Below are 15,522 nucleotides of genomic sequence, written 5' to 3'. Positions count from 1 at the left end.
CCGGGTTTCAGCTGGGACTCCCTGTGTTCTAGGATATGAGCCCATTGGTGGCTGCCCGCATGCGGAACATCCCACTGTTCCCGGGATCAGATTGGCGCGACCTGCCCAATATAGAAGTGCCGCTGACCGATGGCACTACGACCAAGAAGCTGCGCTACACCTTCCACGACAGGAAGAATGGCTGCAGCAGCACTGGTGCCATGCGTGGGGTCTGCTCCTGTGTGGAAGGTGGGACCCCAGGCTTTAGTCGTTCCCTCCACTCAGGGCTCCCACAAACAGGAATCCCATGACTACAGCCCTGTGTGTGCTCTGGCCACTTAGGGGGTGGCTTTTTAGGGTTCCCTAGTAGTCCCCACTCGATACATCTGCTTGTTAACCTTGAGGCCCTGGCCATGCCTGGGTGCTACTAATTAAATGGCTGCCGGGTGTGGGTTAAACAGCTGTACCTGCAGCATAGGGTGTCAGCTGCCGGGTGTGGGTTAAACAGCTGTATCTGCAGCACAGGGTGTCAGCTGCCGGGTGTGGGTTAAACAGCTGTACCTGCAGCATAGGGTGTCAGCTGCCGGGTGTGGGTTAAACAGCTGTTCCTGCAGCACAGGGCTGTCAGCTGCCGGGTGTGGGTTAAACAGCTGTATCTGCAGCACAGGGTGTCAGCTGCCGGGTGTGGGTTAAACAGCTGTATCTGCAGCACAGGGTGTCAGCTGCCGGGTGTGGGTTAAACAGCTGTACCTGCAGCACAGGGTGTCAGCTTGTCTGTGCTTGGAGCATGCGGCCATCAGAGCCCCTCTGGTGGAAGCCCCTATGCAGAGATGAAGTGCCCCAGGGAGTCTCCCCGTAGCCTGGCACCAGCCCTGGTTATAGCGCAGTGTTCTGTTGCAGGCAAGGCCTGTGACCCCACAGCCAGGCAGTTCAACACCCTCATCCCCTGGTGCCTGCCGCACACTGGGAACCGGCACAACCACTGGGCCGGCCTCTACGGGCGCCTGGAGTGGGATGGCTTCTTCAGCACCACTGTCACCAACCCTGAGCCCATGGGGAAGCAGGGCCGTGTGCTCCACCCAGAGCAGCACCGGGTGGTGAGCGTGCGGGAGTGTGCCCGCTCCCAGGGCTTTCCGGACACCTACCGGCTCTTCGGCAACATCTTGGACAGACACCGGCAGGTCAGCCCAGCACCAGAGCTCGTTGCCAAGTGGCCTCAGCTCTCGTGTAGGGAGTTGGGCTGTCACCGAGAGTGTGGGGCAGCAGCAGCGGCACGACAGCACACGTCTTTCCTAGGCTGGCTGCCCCTCGTTAGGAACTACCGTTGAAAGAAAGAGGCCCATGCCGGAAACACTGGCCTGGCCTGGGCTCCGTGCAGACCGGCCCCTTGCTCCCCCAAACCCTTGTTTGGCTCATAGCAGGAATCAAAGTGGACTGGGATGTGTCTGCATTTTGCTTCCAGATTTTCCTAAAGCCTTTTAAAAGCTCATTGTTGGCCATGTATGGAGGCTCACACATTTAATCCCAAACACTGGAGAGGCAGAAGCAGGTTGATCTGAGTTCCAGGCCAGCCTGGTCTACATAGAGACCCTGTCTTTGAAACAAAGACCAACCCAAAAGAGCTCCCTATTAGTGATCTGTGGGTCTGTGGGCATCACAATGAAGGCCTGTGCCACTTGAGAAGACTGAATTCCCGATGCCCAGGTCATGGTCCTGCCTTGGTCAGAGTAGAGGTAGGCCACTGGTGAGCCTGGGTGTCAATCTGGTGTGGCCTCTTTCCTTCCCACAGGTGGGTAATGCTGTGCCACCACCGCTGGCCAAAGCCATTGGCCTGGAGATCAAGCTCTGTATGTTGGCCAAAGCTCAGGAGGTCGCCTCAGGTACGTGCCACTCTCCTCGTGGGCAGCTCTAGGCCCTGGGACTTGGGCACACCAGCTCCACATGAGGACAGTAGTGGAAGCCACCAGTGACCTGCCGGTAACTGCACAGTGGCTTTGGAGGGGGTGTGAGCCTTCCTGCTGACGGACGTGGTCATCAGGCACCGGCCTCAAGTAGTGCTGACCCAAAACCAGGGTGCAGAAACTGGGGAGATGACTTAGTCCTGAATGTTTCCAGCTGCTGCAGGGTCTCCAGGCCAGCCATGAGCTTGCATGGCGCTGTGCTCAGGGTGACTTCTCCTTTGCTTTCTCTTCAGCTGCAGTTAAAGTAAAGGAGACCGCGACGATGGACTAGCTCTGCCCTCCCAGAGCCCCACATGCACTGAGACTGTGTTTTTAACCTGTTGAGCCCCGTCATTTGAAATGTTGTGCACATGTCTGTGGCCATGGCTGACACTAGCTGTTTGTGTGAGGTTTGCTTTGTGACCGAGCCCTGCAGTACTTTGTGCATTCTGAATCTTAAAGTTTTTTGGTTTTAATTCTGTATTTTATCAGATCCACCACTGTGCAGGTGGCAAGCAAGATTTGATGTAGTTTTTATATGTTGTAATATTTCTTCAAATAAAGCGCTTCTATAAAGCACCCCAAGTAGTGACTGACTTCTCTGGCTGCTTCCCCACCAACAAAAGAGGGGAACAGGGCCCCCGGCTTGAAGGCATCCACAGAGGTGCTACCTGCATCTACCTCATGGGATACATTTCTGTGACTCAGTTCTGGCCGGTGAGGGGCAAATGGAACTTTCCAGAAAGCCTCTTAAGAAAATGGTGTTGGGACTGGAGAGATGACTCAGAGGTTAAGAGCACTGTCTGCTCTTCCAGAGGTCCTGAGTTCAATTCCCAGCAACCACATGGTGGCTCACAACCATCTGTAATGAGATCTAGCGCCCTCTTCTGGCATGCAGGGATACATGCAGGCAGAACACTGAATACATAATAAGTAAATAGATCTTCAAAGAAAATGGTGTTGGTTATCTCCATGGCTACTTTGCCCTTGTTCTGGAGTTGACTGTACTGTGGTGTCTGGTCATGCAGCAGCCATCCTGTGATCATAAGGACACAGACCTAGGTGGTACAAGGAGAGAAGAACCATGGCTGAGCTGCCCTTAAGTAGAACTCCAGTTGGCTTACAATCTGCCTAGGCCTTTGGAGATAACTTGGGTCATGGACACCAACATGGTTCCCGGACACAGCAGGGATCATAGACATTGACTTGGATTCAGGTGGAAGCACAGACCATGGAAATTCCCATGGGCAGGTGGTAACACAGACCATGGACATCTGTTGGGGGAGAGTTGTTCACTCTGTTCCCTGAAACTGTCGATAAACTGAACTTTGACTCGGGGGGAAAAAAAGAGAGAGAGAGACCTGCCTAGGCTTTCTGACTTGATCTACTGAATTCTACATGAACAGAACTTCAGTTTGTCCTTAGGAAATGGCAACTATAAAATGCAAATGTACGTATTTACAAATTTACTCTTCAGCCCATGAGTCACAAATGTGCCGAGACCAAGGGGCTAAACCCCTCAGGAGCAAACAGGTGCCGTCTGAACTGTGCTGAGAGTCTCCTGTGGCCGGCCCTTCTCATCTGGCTCAGAAATGTCTGAAGAGACTCCTGGGTCATCGGGCATGGCTCAAATGTATACACACCTTTATCTTATAACCTTGTCTGATCACTGTTCACTGTGTAGCTCTGGCTGGCTTAGTAATTGTGGCAGTCCTCCTGCCTCCACCTTCCAGGTGCGCTGTACTAAATCTAGCAGTGACTTTTCAGGCCTCACTAAGTGGCCTAGGCTAGCTTGAAACTCAGTCGCCCTGCCTCACCTCCCCAGACCCATGTCTGTGCCACCACACCCCGGCTAGAACCCCTGGGGTGTACTGTCGTGTAAACGGAAGCCGGTGTCTCTTGGCCTCATCTTTCAACAGGCCATGGGCCACTGTGTCTTGAGAGAAGTTGCCAGGTGGCCTCCGTGCTGGTTTCTTGTAATGGACATATGCAGAACTGCCACCTCCACACGCACTGGCCTGGCTCAGGCATGCGGCCCCCTGGGTGGGCTGCACGGCTGAACCACCATTCTTCCCTTCAGAGCTCAGGTGCAGGCTTTGTTTTTGGGGGACAGAAACAGCAAGGTGAGGAGCCCTGATTGGAGCAGTGCTGGATGGTTGGAGTTTGCTTTGAAACAGTGTCATAAAGCTTAGGCTGGCTTTGATCTACCTGTCTGCATCAACACACCTGACTTGGGGGATGCTGGGGATGCGCCAGGCTGGCGCATCCCGCACTCACCACGGAGCTGTCTTGCTGCCCCAGAATAGGGTTTTTTTCTGTTGAGTCAGAATCTTACTGTGCAGCCCCACGGCTTTTTTTTTTCATGTTACTGTGAAGACATCATGACCAAGGCGACTTATAGAACACTTAATTGGGGGCTTGTTTCGTTTCAGAGCGAGGCCATGATCATCTGGCAGGGCAGCAGACAAGCATGGTGCTGGAGTCGTGGCTGAGAACTTACATCTGCTCCACAAGCAGGAGGCAGAGACACTGGGCCTGGAGTGACATTTTGACATACCTCCAATAAGGGCCACACCTTCTAATCCTTTCTAAATAGTTCCACCAGCTAGGAACCAAGCATTCAAATATGAGCCCATTCTCATTCAAATCACCACCCCCTAGCTGGCCTGGAACTCTGTATAAACCAGGATGGCCACAAAAGATCTGCCTGCCTCTGCATCTCAAGTGCCACATTATAAGTGCTCAGTCACACCTGACAGTTTTTAGTTGTGTTTTGGGGGGGTAGGAGCTGAAACAAGGTCTCATTACGTAGCCCTGGCTGGCCTGAAAACTCACTATGTGGACCAGACTGCTCTCACGCTCAGATCTGCTTGCCTCTGCCTCCTAAGTGCTGGGCTAAAGGTGTGTGCCACCATGCCCAACTGCTGCATTCTATTTACTGTGCCAATGGGGGGGCCTGTGTCCCCGGTGCACATGTGGGGTTCAGAGGGCAGCCTTTGGAATTTCCTACCACAAACTCTTAGCAGGTGAGTCACCTCGCCAGTTTGAGAATGGTCGAATCAGTGAACTCTTGTCTTCACCATTGGAGAAGTGCACTAGTCACTCTGAAGTCATTAACGAGGGCAATGCCAAGCCCTTCCCTGACCCCTTCCTACCAATTGTACCTAAGTGTAACTTGTTTATTGTGCCTGTTGAAGAAACTTGTTTTCACTAAGCAAACCGACTGAACGTAGATGTGGAGGCTGGAGGGACGGCTCAGGAGAACTGGCTGCTCTTTTAAAGGACCTGGCTTTGGTTGCCAGCACCCACAGAATGGATAACTCTAGTCCCAGGGGTCTGGGACCCTCTTCTGGCCGCTCTGGGTCCTGCACTCATGCATATGCATCCTGAGGCAAAACACTCATCCACATTAAAACACCTGACCTTGGATACTTTGTGAAAAAATATCTTTCACACTTTTGCTGATTCAACCCCAAATCAGGTCTCCCTATCACTCTATTAAGGGTTTTTAGGATACACTGTCACATGGCAGAGAAATCTTTTTAAAACCTGCTCTTAAGAGTCCCCTTTGAGGGGCTGGAGAGATGGCTCAGAGGTTAAGGACACTGGCTGTTCTTCCAGAGGTTGTGAGTTCAATTCCCAGCAACCACATGGTAGCTCACATCCATCTGTAATGAGATCTGGTGCCCTCTTCTGGCCTGAAGTCATACATGCTGTATACATAATAAATAAATAAATCTTAAGGGTAGGGTGTGGAAGATGCCTTTAACCCCAGCACTTGGGAGACAGAGGATCTCTATGAGCTGGAGGCCAGCCTGGTCTACACGGTGATACCCTGTTTCATTTTGTTTTTTTAAATGCTCAGCATGGTGGTTTATGCTTTTAATCCCAGCACTCAGGAGGCAGAGACAGGCAGATCTCTATGAGTTTGAGGCCAGCCTGGTCTACAGAGAGAGTTCCAGGAAAGGCACAAAGCTACACAGAGAAACCCTGTCTCGAAAAACCAAAAAAAAAAAAAAAAAAAGAAAAGAAAAGAAAAGAAAAACCCAAAACAACAACAAAAAGCCAACTCAGCAAGCCGCGTGTTGCCAGCCAGTAAGCAGCTGTCCTCACGGCCTCTGCTTCGCTTCTGGTCTCCAAGCGCCTGCCTTAAGTTCCTGGGCTGACTTTCCTCAGTGAAGAACTACAAGCTGTAAGACAAAATGAACAATTTCCTCCCTAAGTTGTTTTTGGTCATGGTGTTTATCACAGCAGCGGGAACCTGACTAACAGCTTTCCCAGCATGCACTGGGCCCCATCTGTCGCTAGCACTAAATAAACTGGCTGTGGTGGTGTTTGCCTGTCGTCCCGGCACTGGGGAGGTGGAGGCAGGAGGACCAGCGGCTTGACACCGGCCTGAGCTACACGAGACTCTGCTCCCCAGAAAAAGAGCAGAACTATCTGTCTGTAGCTTTTCTGGCAGGCAGCGTTTGAAAGCTCACTGCCCCTACCCCAGCCGCCTGAGTGCCCGGTGACAGGCGTGTGCCACCCCCCCACCCCCCACCCCCACTGCACTGCACAGCCTTTTTTTTTTTTTTGGTTTTTCGAGACAGGGTTTCTCTGTGTAGCTTTGGAGTCTTTCCTGGAACTCACTCTGTAGCCCAGGCTGGCCTCGAACTCACAGAGATCCACCTGGCTCTGCTTCCCACGTGCTGGGATTAAAGGCATGAGCCACCACCGCCCCAGCCACACAGCCTTCTTACAGTCATATATTAGCACACAGTTTGATCATAAGTTAAACTACTGGCTGATTCCAAGGAAAAATCTTATCAGTACCTAATCTTTGTACTTTTAAATTTCCTGTTATGTGTGGGGGGGGGGGTGTTGGCTTGCTTGTGTGCCAGCGCACCATGTGCCTGCCCGGGGCCTCAGAGGCCAGATGAGGTCGTTGGGTCCCCTGGGACTGTGGACAGTTGTGAACAGCCACTTGTGTGCTGGGAATGGAACCCAGGACTGACGGAAGAGCAGCCAGTGCCCTTAACCAGTGAGTCAACTCTTTCCACTTCAATTTTGTTTTTAAAATTTTCCCATTTGTAGCCAGGCGGTGGTGGCACAAGCCTTTAATCCCAGCACTCGGGAGGCAGAGGCAGGTGGATCTCTGTGAGTTCGAGGCCAGCCTGGGCTACAGAGTGAGTTCCAGGACAGGCTCCAAAGCTACACAGAGAAACTCTGTCTTGAAAAAAAACAAAAAATTAAATTAAATTAAATTAAAATTCCTATTTGTTGTGTTGTCTGTATTTTGCATTTCCATAGTAAGTATATATATATATTGCTTTTGTTTTTCAAGACAGGGTTTCTCTGTAGCTCTGGCTGTCCTGAACTCACTCTGTAGACCAGGCTGGCCTCAAACTCAGAGATCTGCCTGCCTCTGCCTCCCTAGTGCTGGGATTAAAGGCATGTGCTGCTGCACACACACACACACACACACACACACACACACACACACACGGCTCCAAGATACAATTCTAAGTGCTGGGAATACAGGTCATTACTAGTGTGCTCAACTCCCTGTATTCCATCCCCACTAGCATCCCAAATAAATAAAGAACTTCTTGGAATGCATGTTCCTATAGGCAGAGAGTCAAGTAAAGGAAGAATTATGTCAGAGTTCTAGGGGTGCAGCTCTGTGGGAGGACAAGAAACAGTGTGGGAAATAGTTTCTGTTGTTGTTGTTAAACCGTTAACACTGTTTAAAATTCTTCCTTTATTGCATCGCGACTGCAGTTTCTCTTCTCCCCGCTTAAAGGCGACACTAGTAGAGTTTTCGAGATGTCTTTGCAGCTAAGGGGGCTTGCTGCCAAGCCTGAAGACCTGGGTTCAATACCCAGGACCCACATAATGGAAGAAGATCTCCTGCAAGTTGTCTTCTGACCTCCACATGTGTGCAGGGGCAGAGGGTTTGTGTATGCACAGGCATATATACACACACACACACGCACGCACGCACGCATGCACGCACGCACGCAAAGATTATGTGATAAAACCTAAAATGCTACAGAGAAAAGAAAGCACAGGAGACCAGAGAAATGATGTCCTGCAGGGCAGTGGTGGCGCACGCCTTTAATCCCAGCACTCAGGAGGCAGAGGCAGGCGGATCTCTGTGACTTCGAGGCCAGCCTGGGCTACAGAATGAGTTCCAGGAAAGGCGCCAAAGCTACACAGAGAAACCCTGTCTCAAAAAAAACAACAAACAAACAAACAAAAAAAGAAATGATGTCTTAGCACAGACACAGGGGTTTGGTCTGAGCCTGTTTCTTCCACAGCAAAACCCAAATGCTGGTACCTTCCAAGCGGTATGGAGCAAGAGTCTCCTTATTTTGTTTTTTGTTTGTTTGTTTTGTTTTTCGAGACAGGGTTTTTCTGTGTACATCTGTGTTACAGCTCTGGCTGTCCTAGAACTCACTTTGTAGACCAGGCTGGCTTTGAACTCACAGAGCTCTGCCTGCCTCTTGCCTCTGCCTCCCAAGTGCTGGGATTAAAGGTGTGAGCCACCACTGTCTGGCAAGAGCCTTCTTGATACAAGTACTTTTCAGCCAGGCTTGTTGGCACACAACTGTGGTCCCATCTGTTTGTGAATCACTTGCATTCAGTAGTTCAGGGGCAAGCCTGGGCAACAAAGCAAGACCCCAGAGTTCTTAGTTTTGGAGACAGAGTCTCATGTAGAGCAGGCTAGCCGCCTGGAATCCAGGAGGTAGTTGAGCCTGGCCTTGAACTCATGATCTTCCTGCTTCTACCTCCCCTACTATTAGGATTACTGGTGGCTAAAAACCTTCGTTTTCAAGGAGGGAGAGAGCGAACCAGCCTTGGATGTGGTAATTTCATGCTTGTATTCCCAGCACTTGCTAGGGTGAGGTGGAAAGATTGCTGTGAGTTTAAGCCCAGCATTTGGTGCATCAGGAGTTTCAGGCTAGCTTCATGTTCAAGACCAACCTGGGTGTGGTGCTCATGCCTATAATTTCAGCCCTTCGGAGGTTGAGGCAGGAGGATTGTTGGAAATTACTGGCTATTCTAGCTATAGAGTGAGACACTGACTTCTAGTCCCATCACCCCGCAAAATGGGGAGCGGAGTTTAAGAAGTTCTGGATGCTCTCCCCTGGACTTCTCGGCCAGTTTGGGTCCCCGAGCTTTGCGGCGCATGAGACGCGCGTGTCCACCTTTGTCCACAGGGCGGCGCTGTGCTCACCGCGGTCTGGCCGCTCTAGGCGGCGGCGGCGGCGGCACCGGAAGCCTCGTTCTCCCCGCGCTTCCGCTCTCTACCCGGGCTGGGAGCTGCGTGGAGCTTGACTTCGCGATGCCGACCGGCGATTTTGAGTGAGCCTGGGGTGGTGGCGGGCTCTCCAGCGAGGCGGTGTGGGGCGGCCGTGGGTGTGGGGCGGTCCGGGCGGCGCGGGGGCCGGGGCGCGCTCACCGATCTCGTGTTCCCGCAGCTCGAAGCCCAGCTGGGCCGACCAGGTGGAAGAGGAGGGCGAGGACGGTGAGTGCGCGCGCGCGGCCCTCCCGCGCTGCGGCCCGGGGGGGACCGAGGCCCCAGAGCCCCCCGGCTTGGCTGACTCCCCTCCTCCCCGCATTCCCCCCGACAGACAAGTGTGTCACCAGCGAGCTCCTGAAAGGAATCCCCCTGCCCACCGGCGACACCAGTCCCGAGCCTGAGTTACTGCCCGGAGGTGAGTGACATCCGTCCTGCCCTCTCCCTTCCTCCCCTCAAGCCCTATTTCCCAGCCGGTCCCGGTTACCCAGGACACTCAAGTTCTGTCACCTTCCTGCAGACCCACTGCCACCTCCCAAGGAAGTCATCAACGGGAACGTAAAGACGGTGACCGAGTACAAGGTAGATGAAGACGGCAAGAAGTTCAAGGTGAGGAGGGTCAGTGTGCCTCTGTGCTCAGGGGCACCTAGGTTGGTGATGAGGAGGAGGGTCAGTGTGCCTCTGTGCTCAGGGGCACCTAGGTTGGTGATGAGGAGGAGGGTCAGTGTGCCTCTGTGCTCAGGGGCACTTAGGTTGGTGATGAAGGGTGCTTTGGATCGGGGAGGACGCTTTTCAGGTTCTGGGAGCGCTCCTCTGTTTCCTCCTCAGATTGTCAGAACCTTCAGGATTGAGACCCGGAAGGCATCAAAGGCCGTGGCAAGGAGGAAGGTGAGACTCTCCTGGCTCATTTTGGTGTGTGTAGGAGAGGGGTCCCCAGGACTGACCCAGAGGGTTTGCGAAGCCCTCACTTGTTGATGTAGAATTAAGGTTTAGTGTCAGGCCCTGAAAACTTAGGGCCCAGGAGTAGATGAGGTTAGACCCCACCCCCACCCCCCCACCCCCCCCACCCCCTTGTGTGCTCCTGTGTACTACCGTATCATTCCTCCGGCACATTCCTCTTGGTGTGAGATGGTCTCTTATCATCTGGAACTAGATCAGGCTAGCTGGCCGTACGTCTATCCCCAGGGATCGTGCTGTCTCCACCTCCTTCCTGGCCAGCAGGCCAGCACTGTACAAGTACATGCCTCTGTGCCCAGCTTCTCATTGTGGGTGCTTAGGGTTGGACTCTGATGGGTACTTTTGTGTCAGGTACTCCGGAGATATCTAGCCCTCTTGGACTTTTATTTGTTGTTATTTTTGAGAGGCTCTTGCTGTCTAGTCTCCAAATTGTCATTGCTTCTGCCTCAGCCTCCTGGGTCCTGTCTGCCTGAAGGAACAAGCAGCCTCTTTCCCAAGGGGCAAGGGCCTCCGGAGGAAGGGCAGCCACAATTAAAGCCAGGCTCCACTCCAGGCATTTAGCAAGGCAGGGCTTCCTAACCTGTAGACCAGGCTAGGGAGGCAGGGAGCTTTGTGGTTCCATTTTACAGGAAGGAAGTGAGTCTCAGGTTTAACTAGCTCAAGGTTCCTGTGATCTGAGTGACTCCTGGACATGTGCAGCCTCATCCCTGTGGGAGCTGGCCCATGGACTGCCCAGAAACTGCCAGTGGCACAGTTGTGTGCCAGCCCATTCTGAATCTTCCTACTGTCTCCTGGAGGTTTTTACTTGTCTATTTGTGGTGTGTGGGGGGGTGGGGGGGTGGGGGGGGTCATGAATGCCTGTATATTCACACACAGGCCCGAGGAGGATATCATATCAGGTGACCTGCTCTGTCATATCATTCTCCAACTTACCCTCTTTACATAGTGTCCGAGCCATACTTAACTTTTTTTTTTTGGTTTTTCGAGACAGGGTTTCTCTGCGTAGCTTTGCGCCTTTTCCTAGAACTCACTTTGTAGCCCAGGCTGGCCTCAAACTCAACAGAGATCCGCATGGCTCTGCCTCCTGAGTGCTGGGATTAAAGGCGTGCGCCACCACCACCCCATACTTAACTTTTTATGTGAGAGTTTGGGATCAAACTCAGGTTCTTGAGTATACAACAGTTTTATACACTGAATCACCTCACCAGCAACTTTTTTACTCCCCCCCCCCCCCCCCCCCGAGACAGGGCCTCATATAGCATAGCCCAGGCTGATTTTGAACCTGTATATCTCAGGATAACCTTGAGCTCAAAATCTTCCTGTTTCCACCTCCAAGTGTTAGGGTGACAGTTACGTACCACCGTGCCTAGCTTAGGAAATGTGAATTGTCACCATTATCACATGGAAGGCCTCTGGGGAGACTAGGATGTAGGATTCAAGGCCCTGACATGGTTGTCTGGGGTACCCCACTGTGGGATCCTTTGTCCTCACTGTCCCCATCCTTCTGGGAGCCCAGAACTGGAAGAAGTTTGGCAACTCGGAGTTTGACCCACCAGGGCCCAATGTGGCCACCACCACAGTCAGTGATGACGTCTCCATGACATTCATCACTAGCAAAGAGGTGAGCAGGGTGAAGCTGGAGACCCAGAAGTGCAGTGGGTGGTGGGGTGGGCACAGCAGCCCCTCTGAGCCACCTCTCCCTGATCCCCACCAGGACCTGAACTGCCAGGAGGAGGAAGACCCAATGAACAAGCTCAAGGGCCAGAAAATTGTGTCCTGCCGCATCTGCAAGGGCGACCATTGGACCACCCGCTGCCCTTACAAGGACACACTGGGGCCCATGCAGAAGGAGCTGGCTGAGCAGCTGGGCCTGTCCACCGGGGAGAAGGAGAAGCTGCCGGGAGGTATGGGCCTGGGGCACCTGGGAGGGGCCTCAGCTACTCCTTTTGTAGTGTGCTGTTTTCTTTCTCTGTGGCCAGGTTTGAGCGGCCTGTGTCTGGGCGCCCTCCTAGACACCTCATTTGCTTGGGGCATAGTCGTCCCTATGTAAATGTGGCTGGTATCTTATTCTAGTGTGTGTGTGTGTGTGTGTGTGTGTGTGTGTGTGTGTGTGTGTGTGTGTGTAGGTCGATATCTGATGTGTCTTGTGGGTAGCTCCCTCTGTGACTTGCATGGAGCTTTGCCTGTGCCCATCCTGACAGCCCAGGGACACCCTCAGTTGCGGGCCTGCAGTGCTGGGGTCAGGACCACGTCTGCCCTGTGGGTTGTTCACTTTACCCATGTTGTCAGCGGAGACTTTGAAGGGTGGTAGCATCCAGGATGTGACCTTTGGGCCGCCAGAGGATGACTGGAATCCTGTAGCTCGAGGCTGGAGCGGATTGTGACTTTGCTGCTGCTTTCCAGAGCTGGAGCCTGTGCAGGCTGCCCAGAACAAGACGGGGAAGTATGTGCCCCCGAGTCTCCGGGATGGGGCCAGTCGCCGTGGGGAGTCCATGCAGCCAAACCGCAGAGGTGAGGGACCAGGGATTGCCTCGGTAGCAAGTAGACGACTAGACGCCCTGTGATTATCCTGCATGTGGGCGTGGGGGTCTAGCTATGGCATGCTCCTCACTGCCGCCTCGCCCTGCCTTGCCCACAAAGCCGACGACAACGCCACCATCCGCGTCACCAACCTGTCTGAGGACACGCGGGAGACTGACCTCCAGGAACTCTTCCGGCCTTTTGGCTCCATCTCTCGCATATATTTGGCCAAGGACAAGACCACTGGCCAGTCCAAGGTGGGTGGCTGGATAACGGGGCTCCTGGGACCCACTTCTTATCCCCCGCCCCTGACTGTCTGCCCCTGGCCCCCAGGGTTTTGCTTTTATCAGCTTCCACCGCCGGGAGGATGCCGCACGTGCCATTGCAGGGGTGTCTGGCTTCGGCTATGACCACCTCATCCTCAATGTCGAATGGGCCAAGTAAGACGTCCTCCCCGCCCCCACACCCTCCTTGGCCCGCTGTGGTCCTGCTCCAGTTAGGTGGTTGCCAGGCCTGTCTGAAGGAAGGTCCTTTGTTGTGCTCTGGGAAAAAACTGCCAGACTTGATGCCACTGTTCCCAAGCAGGCGAGGGCTGGGCTTCCCTGGTGTGTGAGTGTGAAGTCTCAGGTACTTTAGGGTCACAAGTCCCCCCCTGCATTCTTACCACCTGCCTCCTCCCTCTTTCCAGGCCATCAACGAACTAAAAAGACACCTGCTGCCTGCTGCTGTCACCCAGACCCTCAGGGACAGAAAGCTTCCATTAAACAGACTCCAAACACACTGTGTCATGCTTGTTCTCATGAGTCTCCCTTGTTGGGGGGAAGGGGGGACCAGGAAGAAGGGGTGGAGCTGGCCCCTCCCTCAGGCTGAGGTCTTGTAAAGGACCTGCCTAGATGGGAGGCAGCCTGCACTGGTGAGGGGTAGCTGGGGGATCCTTGGCACTAAAGGGCTGTTGTCACAACCCAGCCTGTGGTGAGGGGGCTTCAGCTAGATCAGGTCATGGGCTCAGCTGGCTTTGGGGAGTGGTTGTACCTGCTAGAGGCAGGTCCTGGTGAGGGTTTCGGTGGCATGGGTGGCAGCGCAGGCTGGGTGCCACGGCCATGTAGAGCAGGGGGTGAATGCATGTGGCCAGGGGCACGAGGATGCGTATTGTCTGGTAGCCAAAGAAGGCCCCCATGTGTACCATTTCTGCAGCCTCTTTCTCATTGGTAAAGCTGGGGCAGCGACCCATCCAGCGCAACTTGACATCCACGTGAAGCATTTGTGTGATGTGGTAGGGTGCATAGGAGCAGGCGTACAGAGCCACACCACTGGTCACCAGCACTACCACATGCACCTTCTGGGCTGTGGTCATGCCCTGGCTGCGCAGCACCACCGACGCTAGGACAATGTAGGCCATGAGTGTGAGCAGCAGAGGCAAGATGCCACCCAGGCATGCCAGCACCAGGCTGTAGATTCTGAAGGTTCCTAGCTGGCTGTCCTCCATCCCCAGACACTGGACACAGGACTCAGGACTCTCTCTACTGCATCTCCCAGGGCCTTGCTGGGGCTTGTTCTGGTGGGAGAAGCCGAGCATGGGGGCAGCCATCAGAATGGCCAAGGCCCAGCAGGCAACACTGATAGCCCAGGCATGCTTGGGTCGCAGGTGTTTCCGTGTAAAGAAAGGGTGCACCACCACCATGTATCTGCTGAGGCTGATGCAGGTGATGAAGATGATGCCACCCAGCAGGTTGCAGGTGGAGACGAAATGTTCCAGGCGGCAGGCGACCTCCCCGAAGCTCCAGTTTTTGGGTGGGTAGAAGTAGGCGGCCAGAGGAGGCAGTGTGAATGCATAGCACAGGTTGCTGACTGCCAGCTGTGCAGAGAAGACCACAGCTGGGTGCCAGGGCCTCTGCTCTTGGGTGATAAAGCGGTACAGGGCCAGGCCATTGCCCCCTGCTGCCACCAGGAACTCTGCCATCAGGATGGCCCAGAGGTAGCCCTCCTGAAAGCGCCGATCAGCAGTCTCCACAAAACCTTCTGGGCAGGGCTCAGTACCTGTGGGCAGAGTAACTGAGCCACAGTCTGCCTCAGCCTGGCTCCTGCATTTGCATGCATACCAGGGCCTGCCAGTGGTGAGCAGGTGGAGGAGGCCTGCATGCAAATGCAACCTGGCAGGTCCTTATCACTACCTGGAAGGGGACCAGCCCATCTTCAGGTGGAATGGGCCAGGGTCAGTCTGGTTTTGAAAGCAGAGCAGCACAGGACCCTGTACTGAGTCTGCAGAGAAGCCTGTAGTCACCATCCAGAGTACTTCCCTACCACACTGCCTTCCTGCCAGCACCAGGTTAAACCAGAGGGTGCCCACAGGTACCAGCCAGGGGTCACCTTACCCTTTCCCAACCCCCAATCTCAGAGCCTTGCTGTGTTCACACAACACTTAGCCATTCTCTCCGACCAGGTGGCCTCTTCGAAGTTCCACATGCAGAACAAAAGACTGCCTCTGACCTGGCACCCCAAACTCTTGGCAGTCTGCAGAACCCTCCCCATCCTTAAGAGACGTCCCTCCAAGCTGGGATCTGGTGAGGTACTAGTCAGCCCCACAAGGCACATGTCCCATCTCTTGACTGGCTGAGGGCTAGCTTACCTGAGCGGGCAGCCATGGTCCTCACAGCAGCTCTGGGTTACACAAAGTACCTCCTGGGTTCCCAGCAGTGTGGCCACTGGCCCATCTCAACTTGCACAGCCAGTCAGGGTGACACCTCCCACCTAGCCCACTTCCTTCTTGTACCATCAGGGCTGGGCTTGTCTATCTCTTGGCCTGTCACAACTAAGTACTGTTAGCCCCGTCCCCGTCCCCGC

General features: G+C 53.9%; 3 protein-coding genes across 3 annotated transcripts in view; 2 read left to right on the top strand and 1 right to left on the bottom strand.

Moving 5' to 3' along the window:
• Dnmt1 (DNA methyltransferase 1) overlaps positions 1-2,498 on the top strand; it is a 51,608-nt gene extending 49,110 nt beyond the window's left edge. Inside the window, 4 exon segments of the mRNA XM_059267406.1 lie at positions 33-228; positions 880-1,160; positions 1,769-1,859; positions 2,174-2,498. Of these exon segments, the coding sequence (XP_059123389.1) occupies positions 33-228; positions 880-1,160; positions 1,769-1,859; positions 2,174-2,211 (606 nt within the window). The 3' untranslated portion in view covers positions 2,212-2,498.
• Positions 2,499-9,183: 6,685 nt separating this feature from the next.
• Eif3g (eukaryotic translation initiation factor 3 subunit G) lies at positions 9,184-13,459 on the top strand. Its single transcript, XM_059266704.1, has 11 exons — positions 9,184-9,269; positions 9,386-9,432; positions 9,539-9,622; positions 9,725-9,813; positions 10,033-10,092; positions 11,678-11,782; positions 11,876-12,065; positions 12,565-12,672; positions 12,802-12,938; positions 13,015-13,121; positions 13,370-13,459. Exons 1-11 carry the CDS (start codon positions 9,250-9,252, stop codon positions 13,383-13,385), a joined length of 963 nt encoding a protein of 320 aa, XP_059122687.1. The 5' UTR covers positions 9,184-9,249; the 3' UTR covers positions 13,386-13,459.
• A 219-nt stretch (positions 13,460-13,678) lies between these two features.
• P2ry11 (purinergic receptor P2Y11) lies at positions 13,679-15,323 on the bottom strand. The gene is made up of 2 exons (XM_059267238.1): positions 15,308-15,323; positions 13,679-14,718 (listed from the first exon to the last, which is right to left on the bottom strand). Exons 1-2 carry the CDS (start codon positions 15,321-15,323, stop codon positions 13,679-13,681), a joined length of 1,056 nt encoding a protein of 351 aa, XP_059123221.1.
• Between the last annotated feature and the right edge of the window lie 199 nt (positions 15,324-15,522).

This window comes from Peromyscus eremicus, chromosome 7, assembly GCF_949786415.1.
Source record: "Peromyscus eremicus chromosome 7, PerEre_H2_v1, whole genome shotgun sequence".
NCBI lineage: Eukaryota > Metazoa > Chordata > Mammalia > Rodentia > Cricetidae > Peromyscus > Peromyscus eremicus.
The sequence above is the reverse complement of the archived record's forward strand: the minus strand, read 5'-3'. Positions and strand labels throughout refer to the sequence as shown.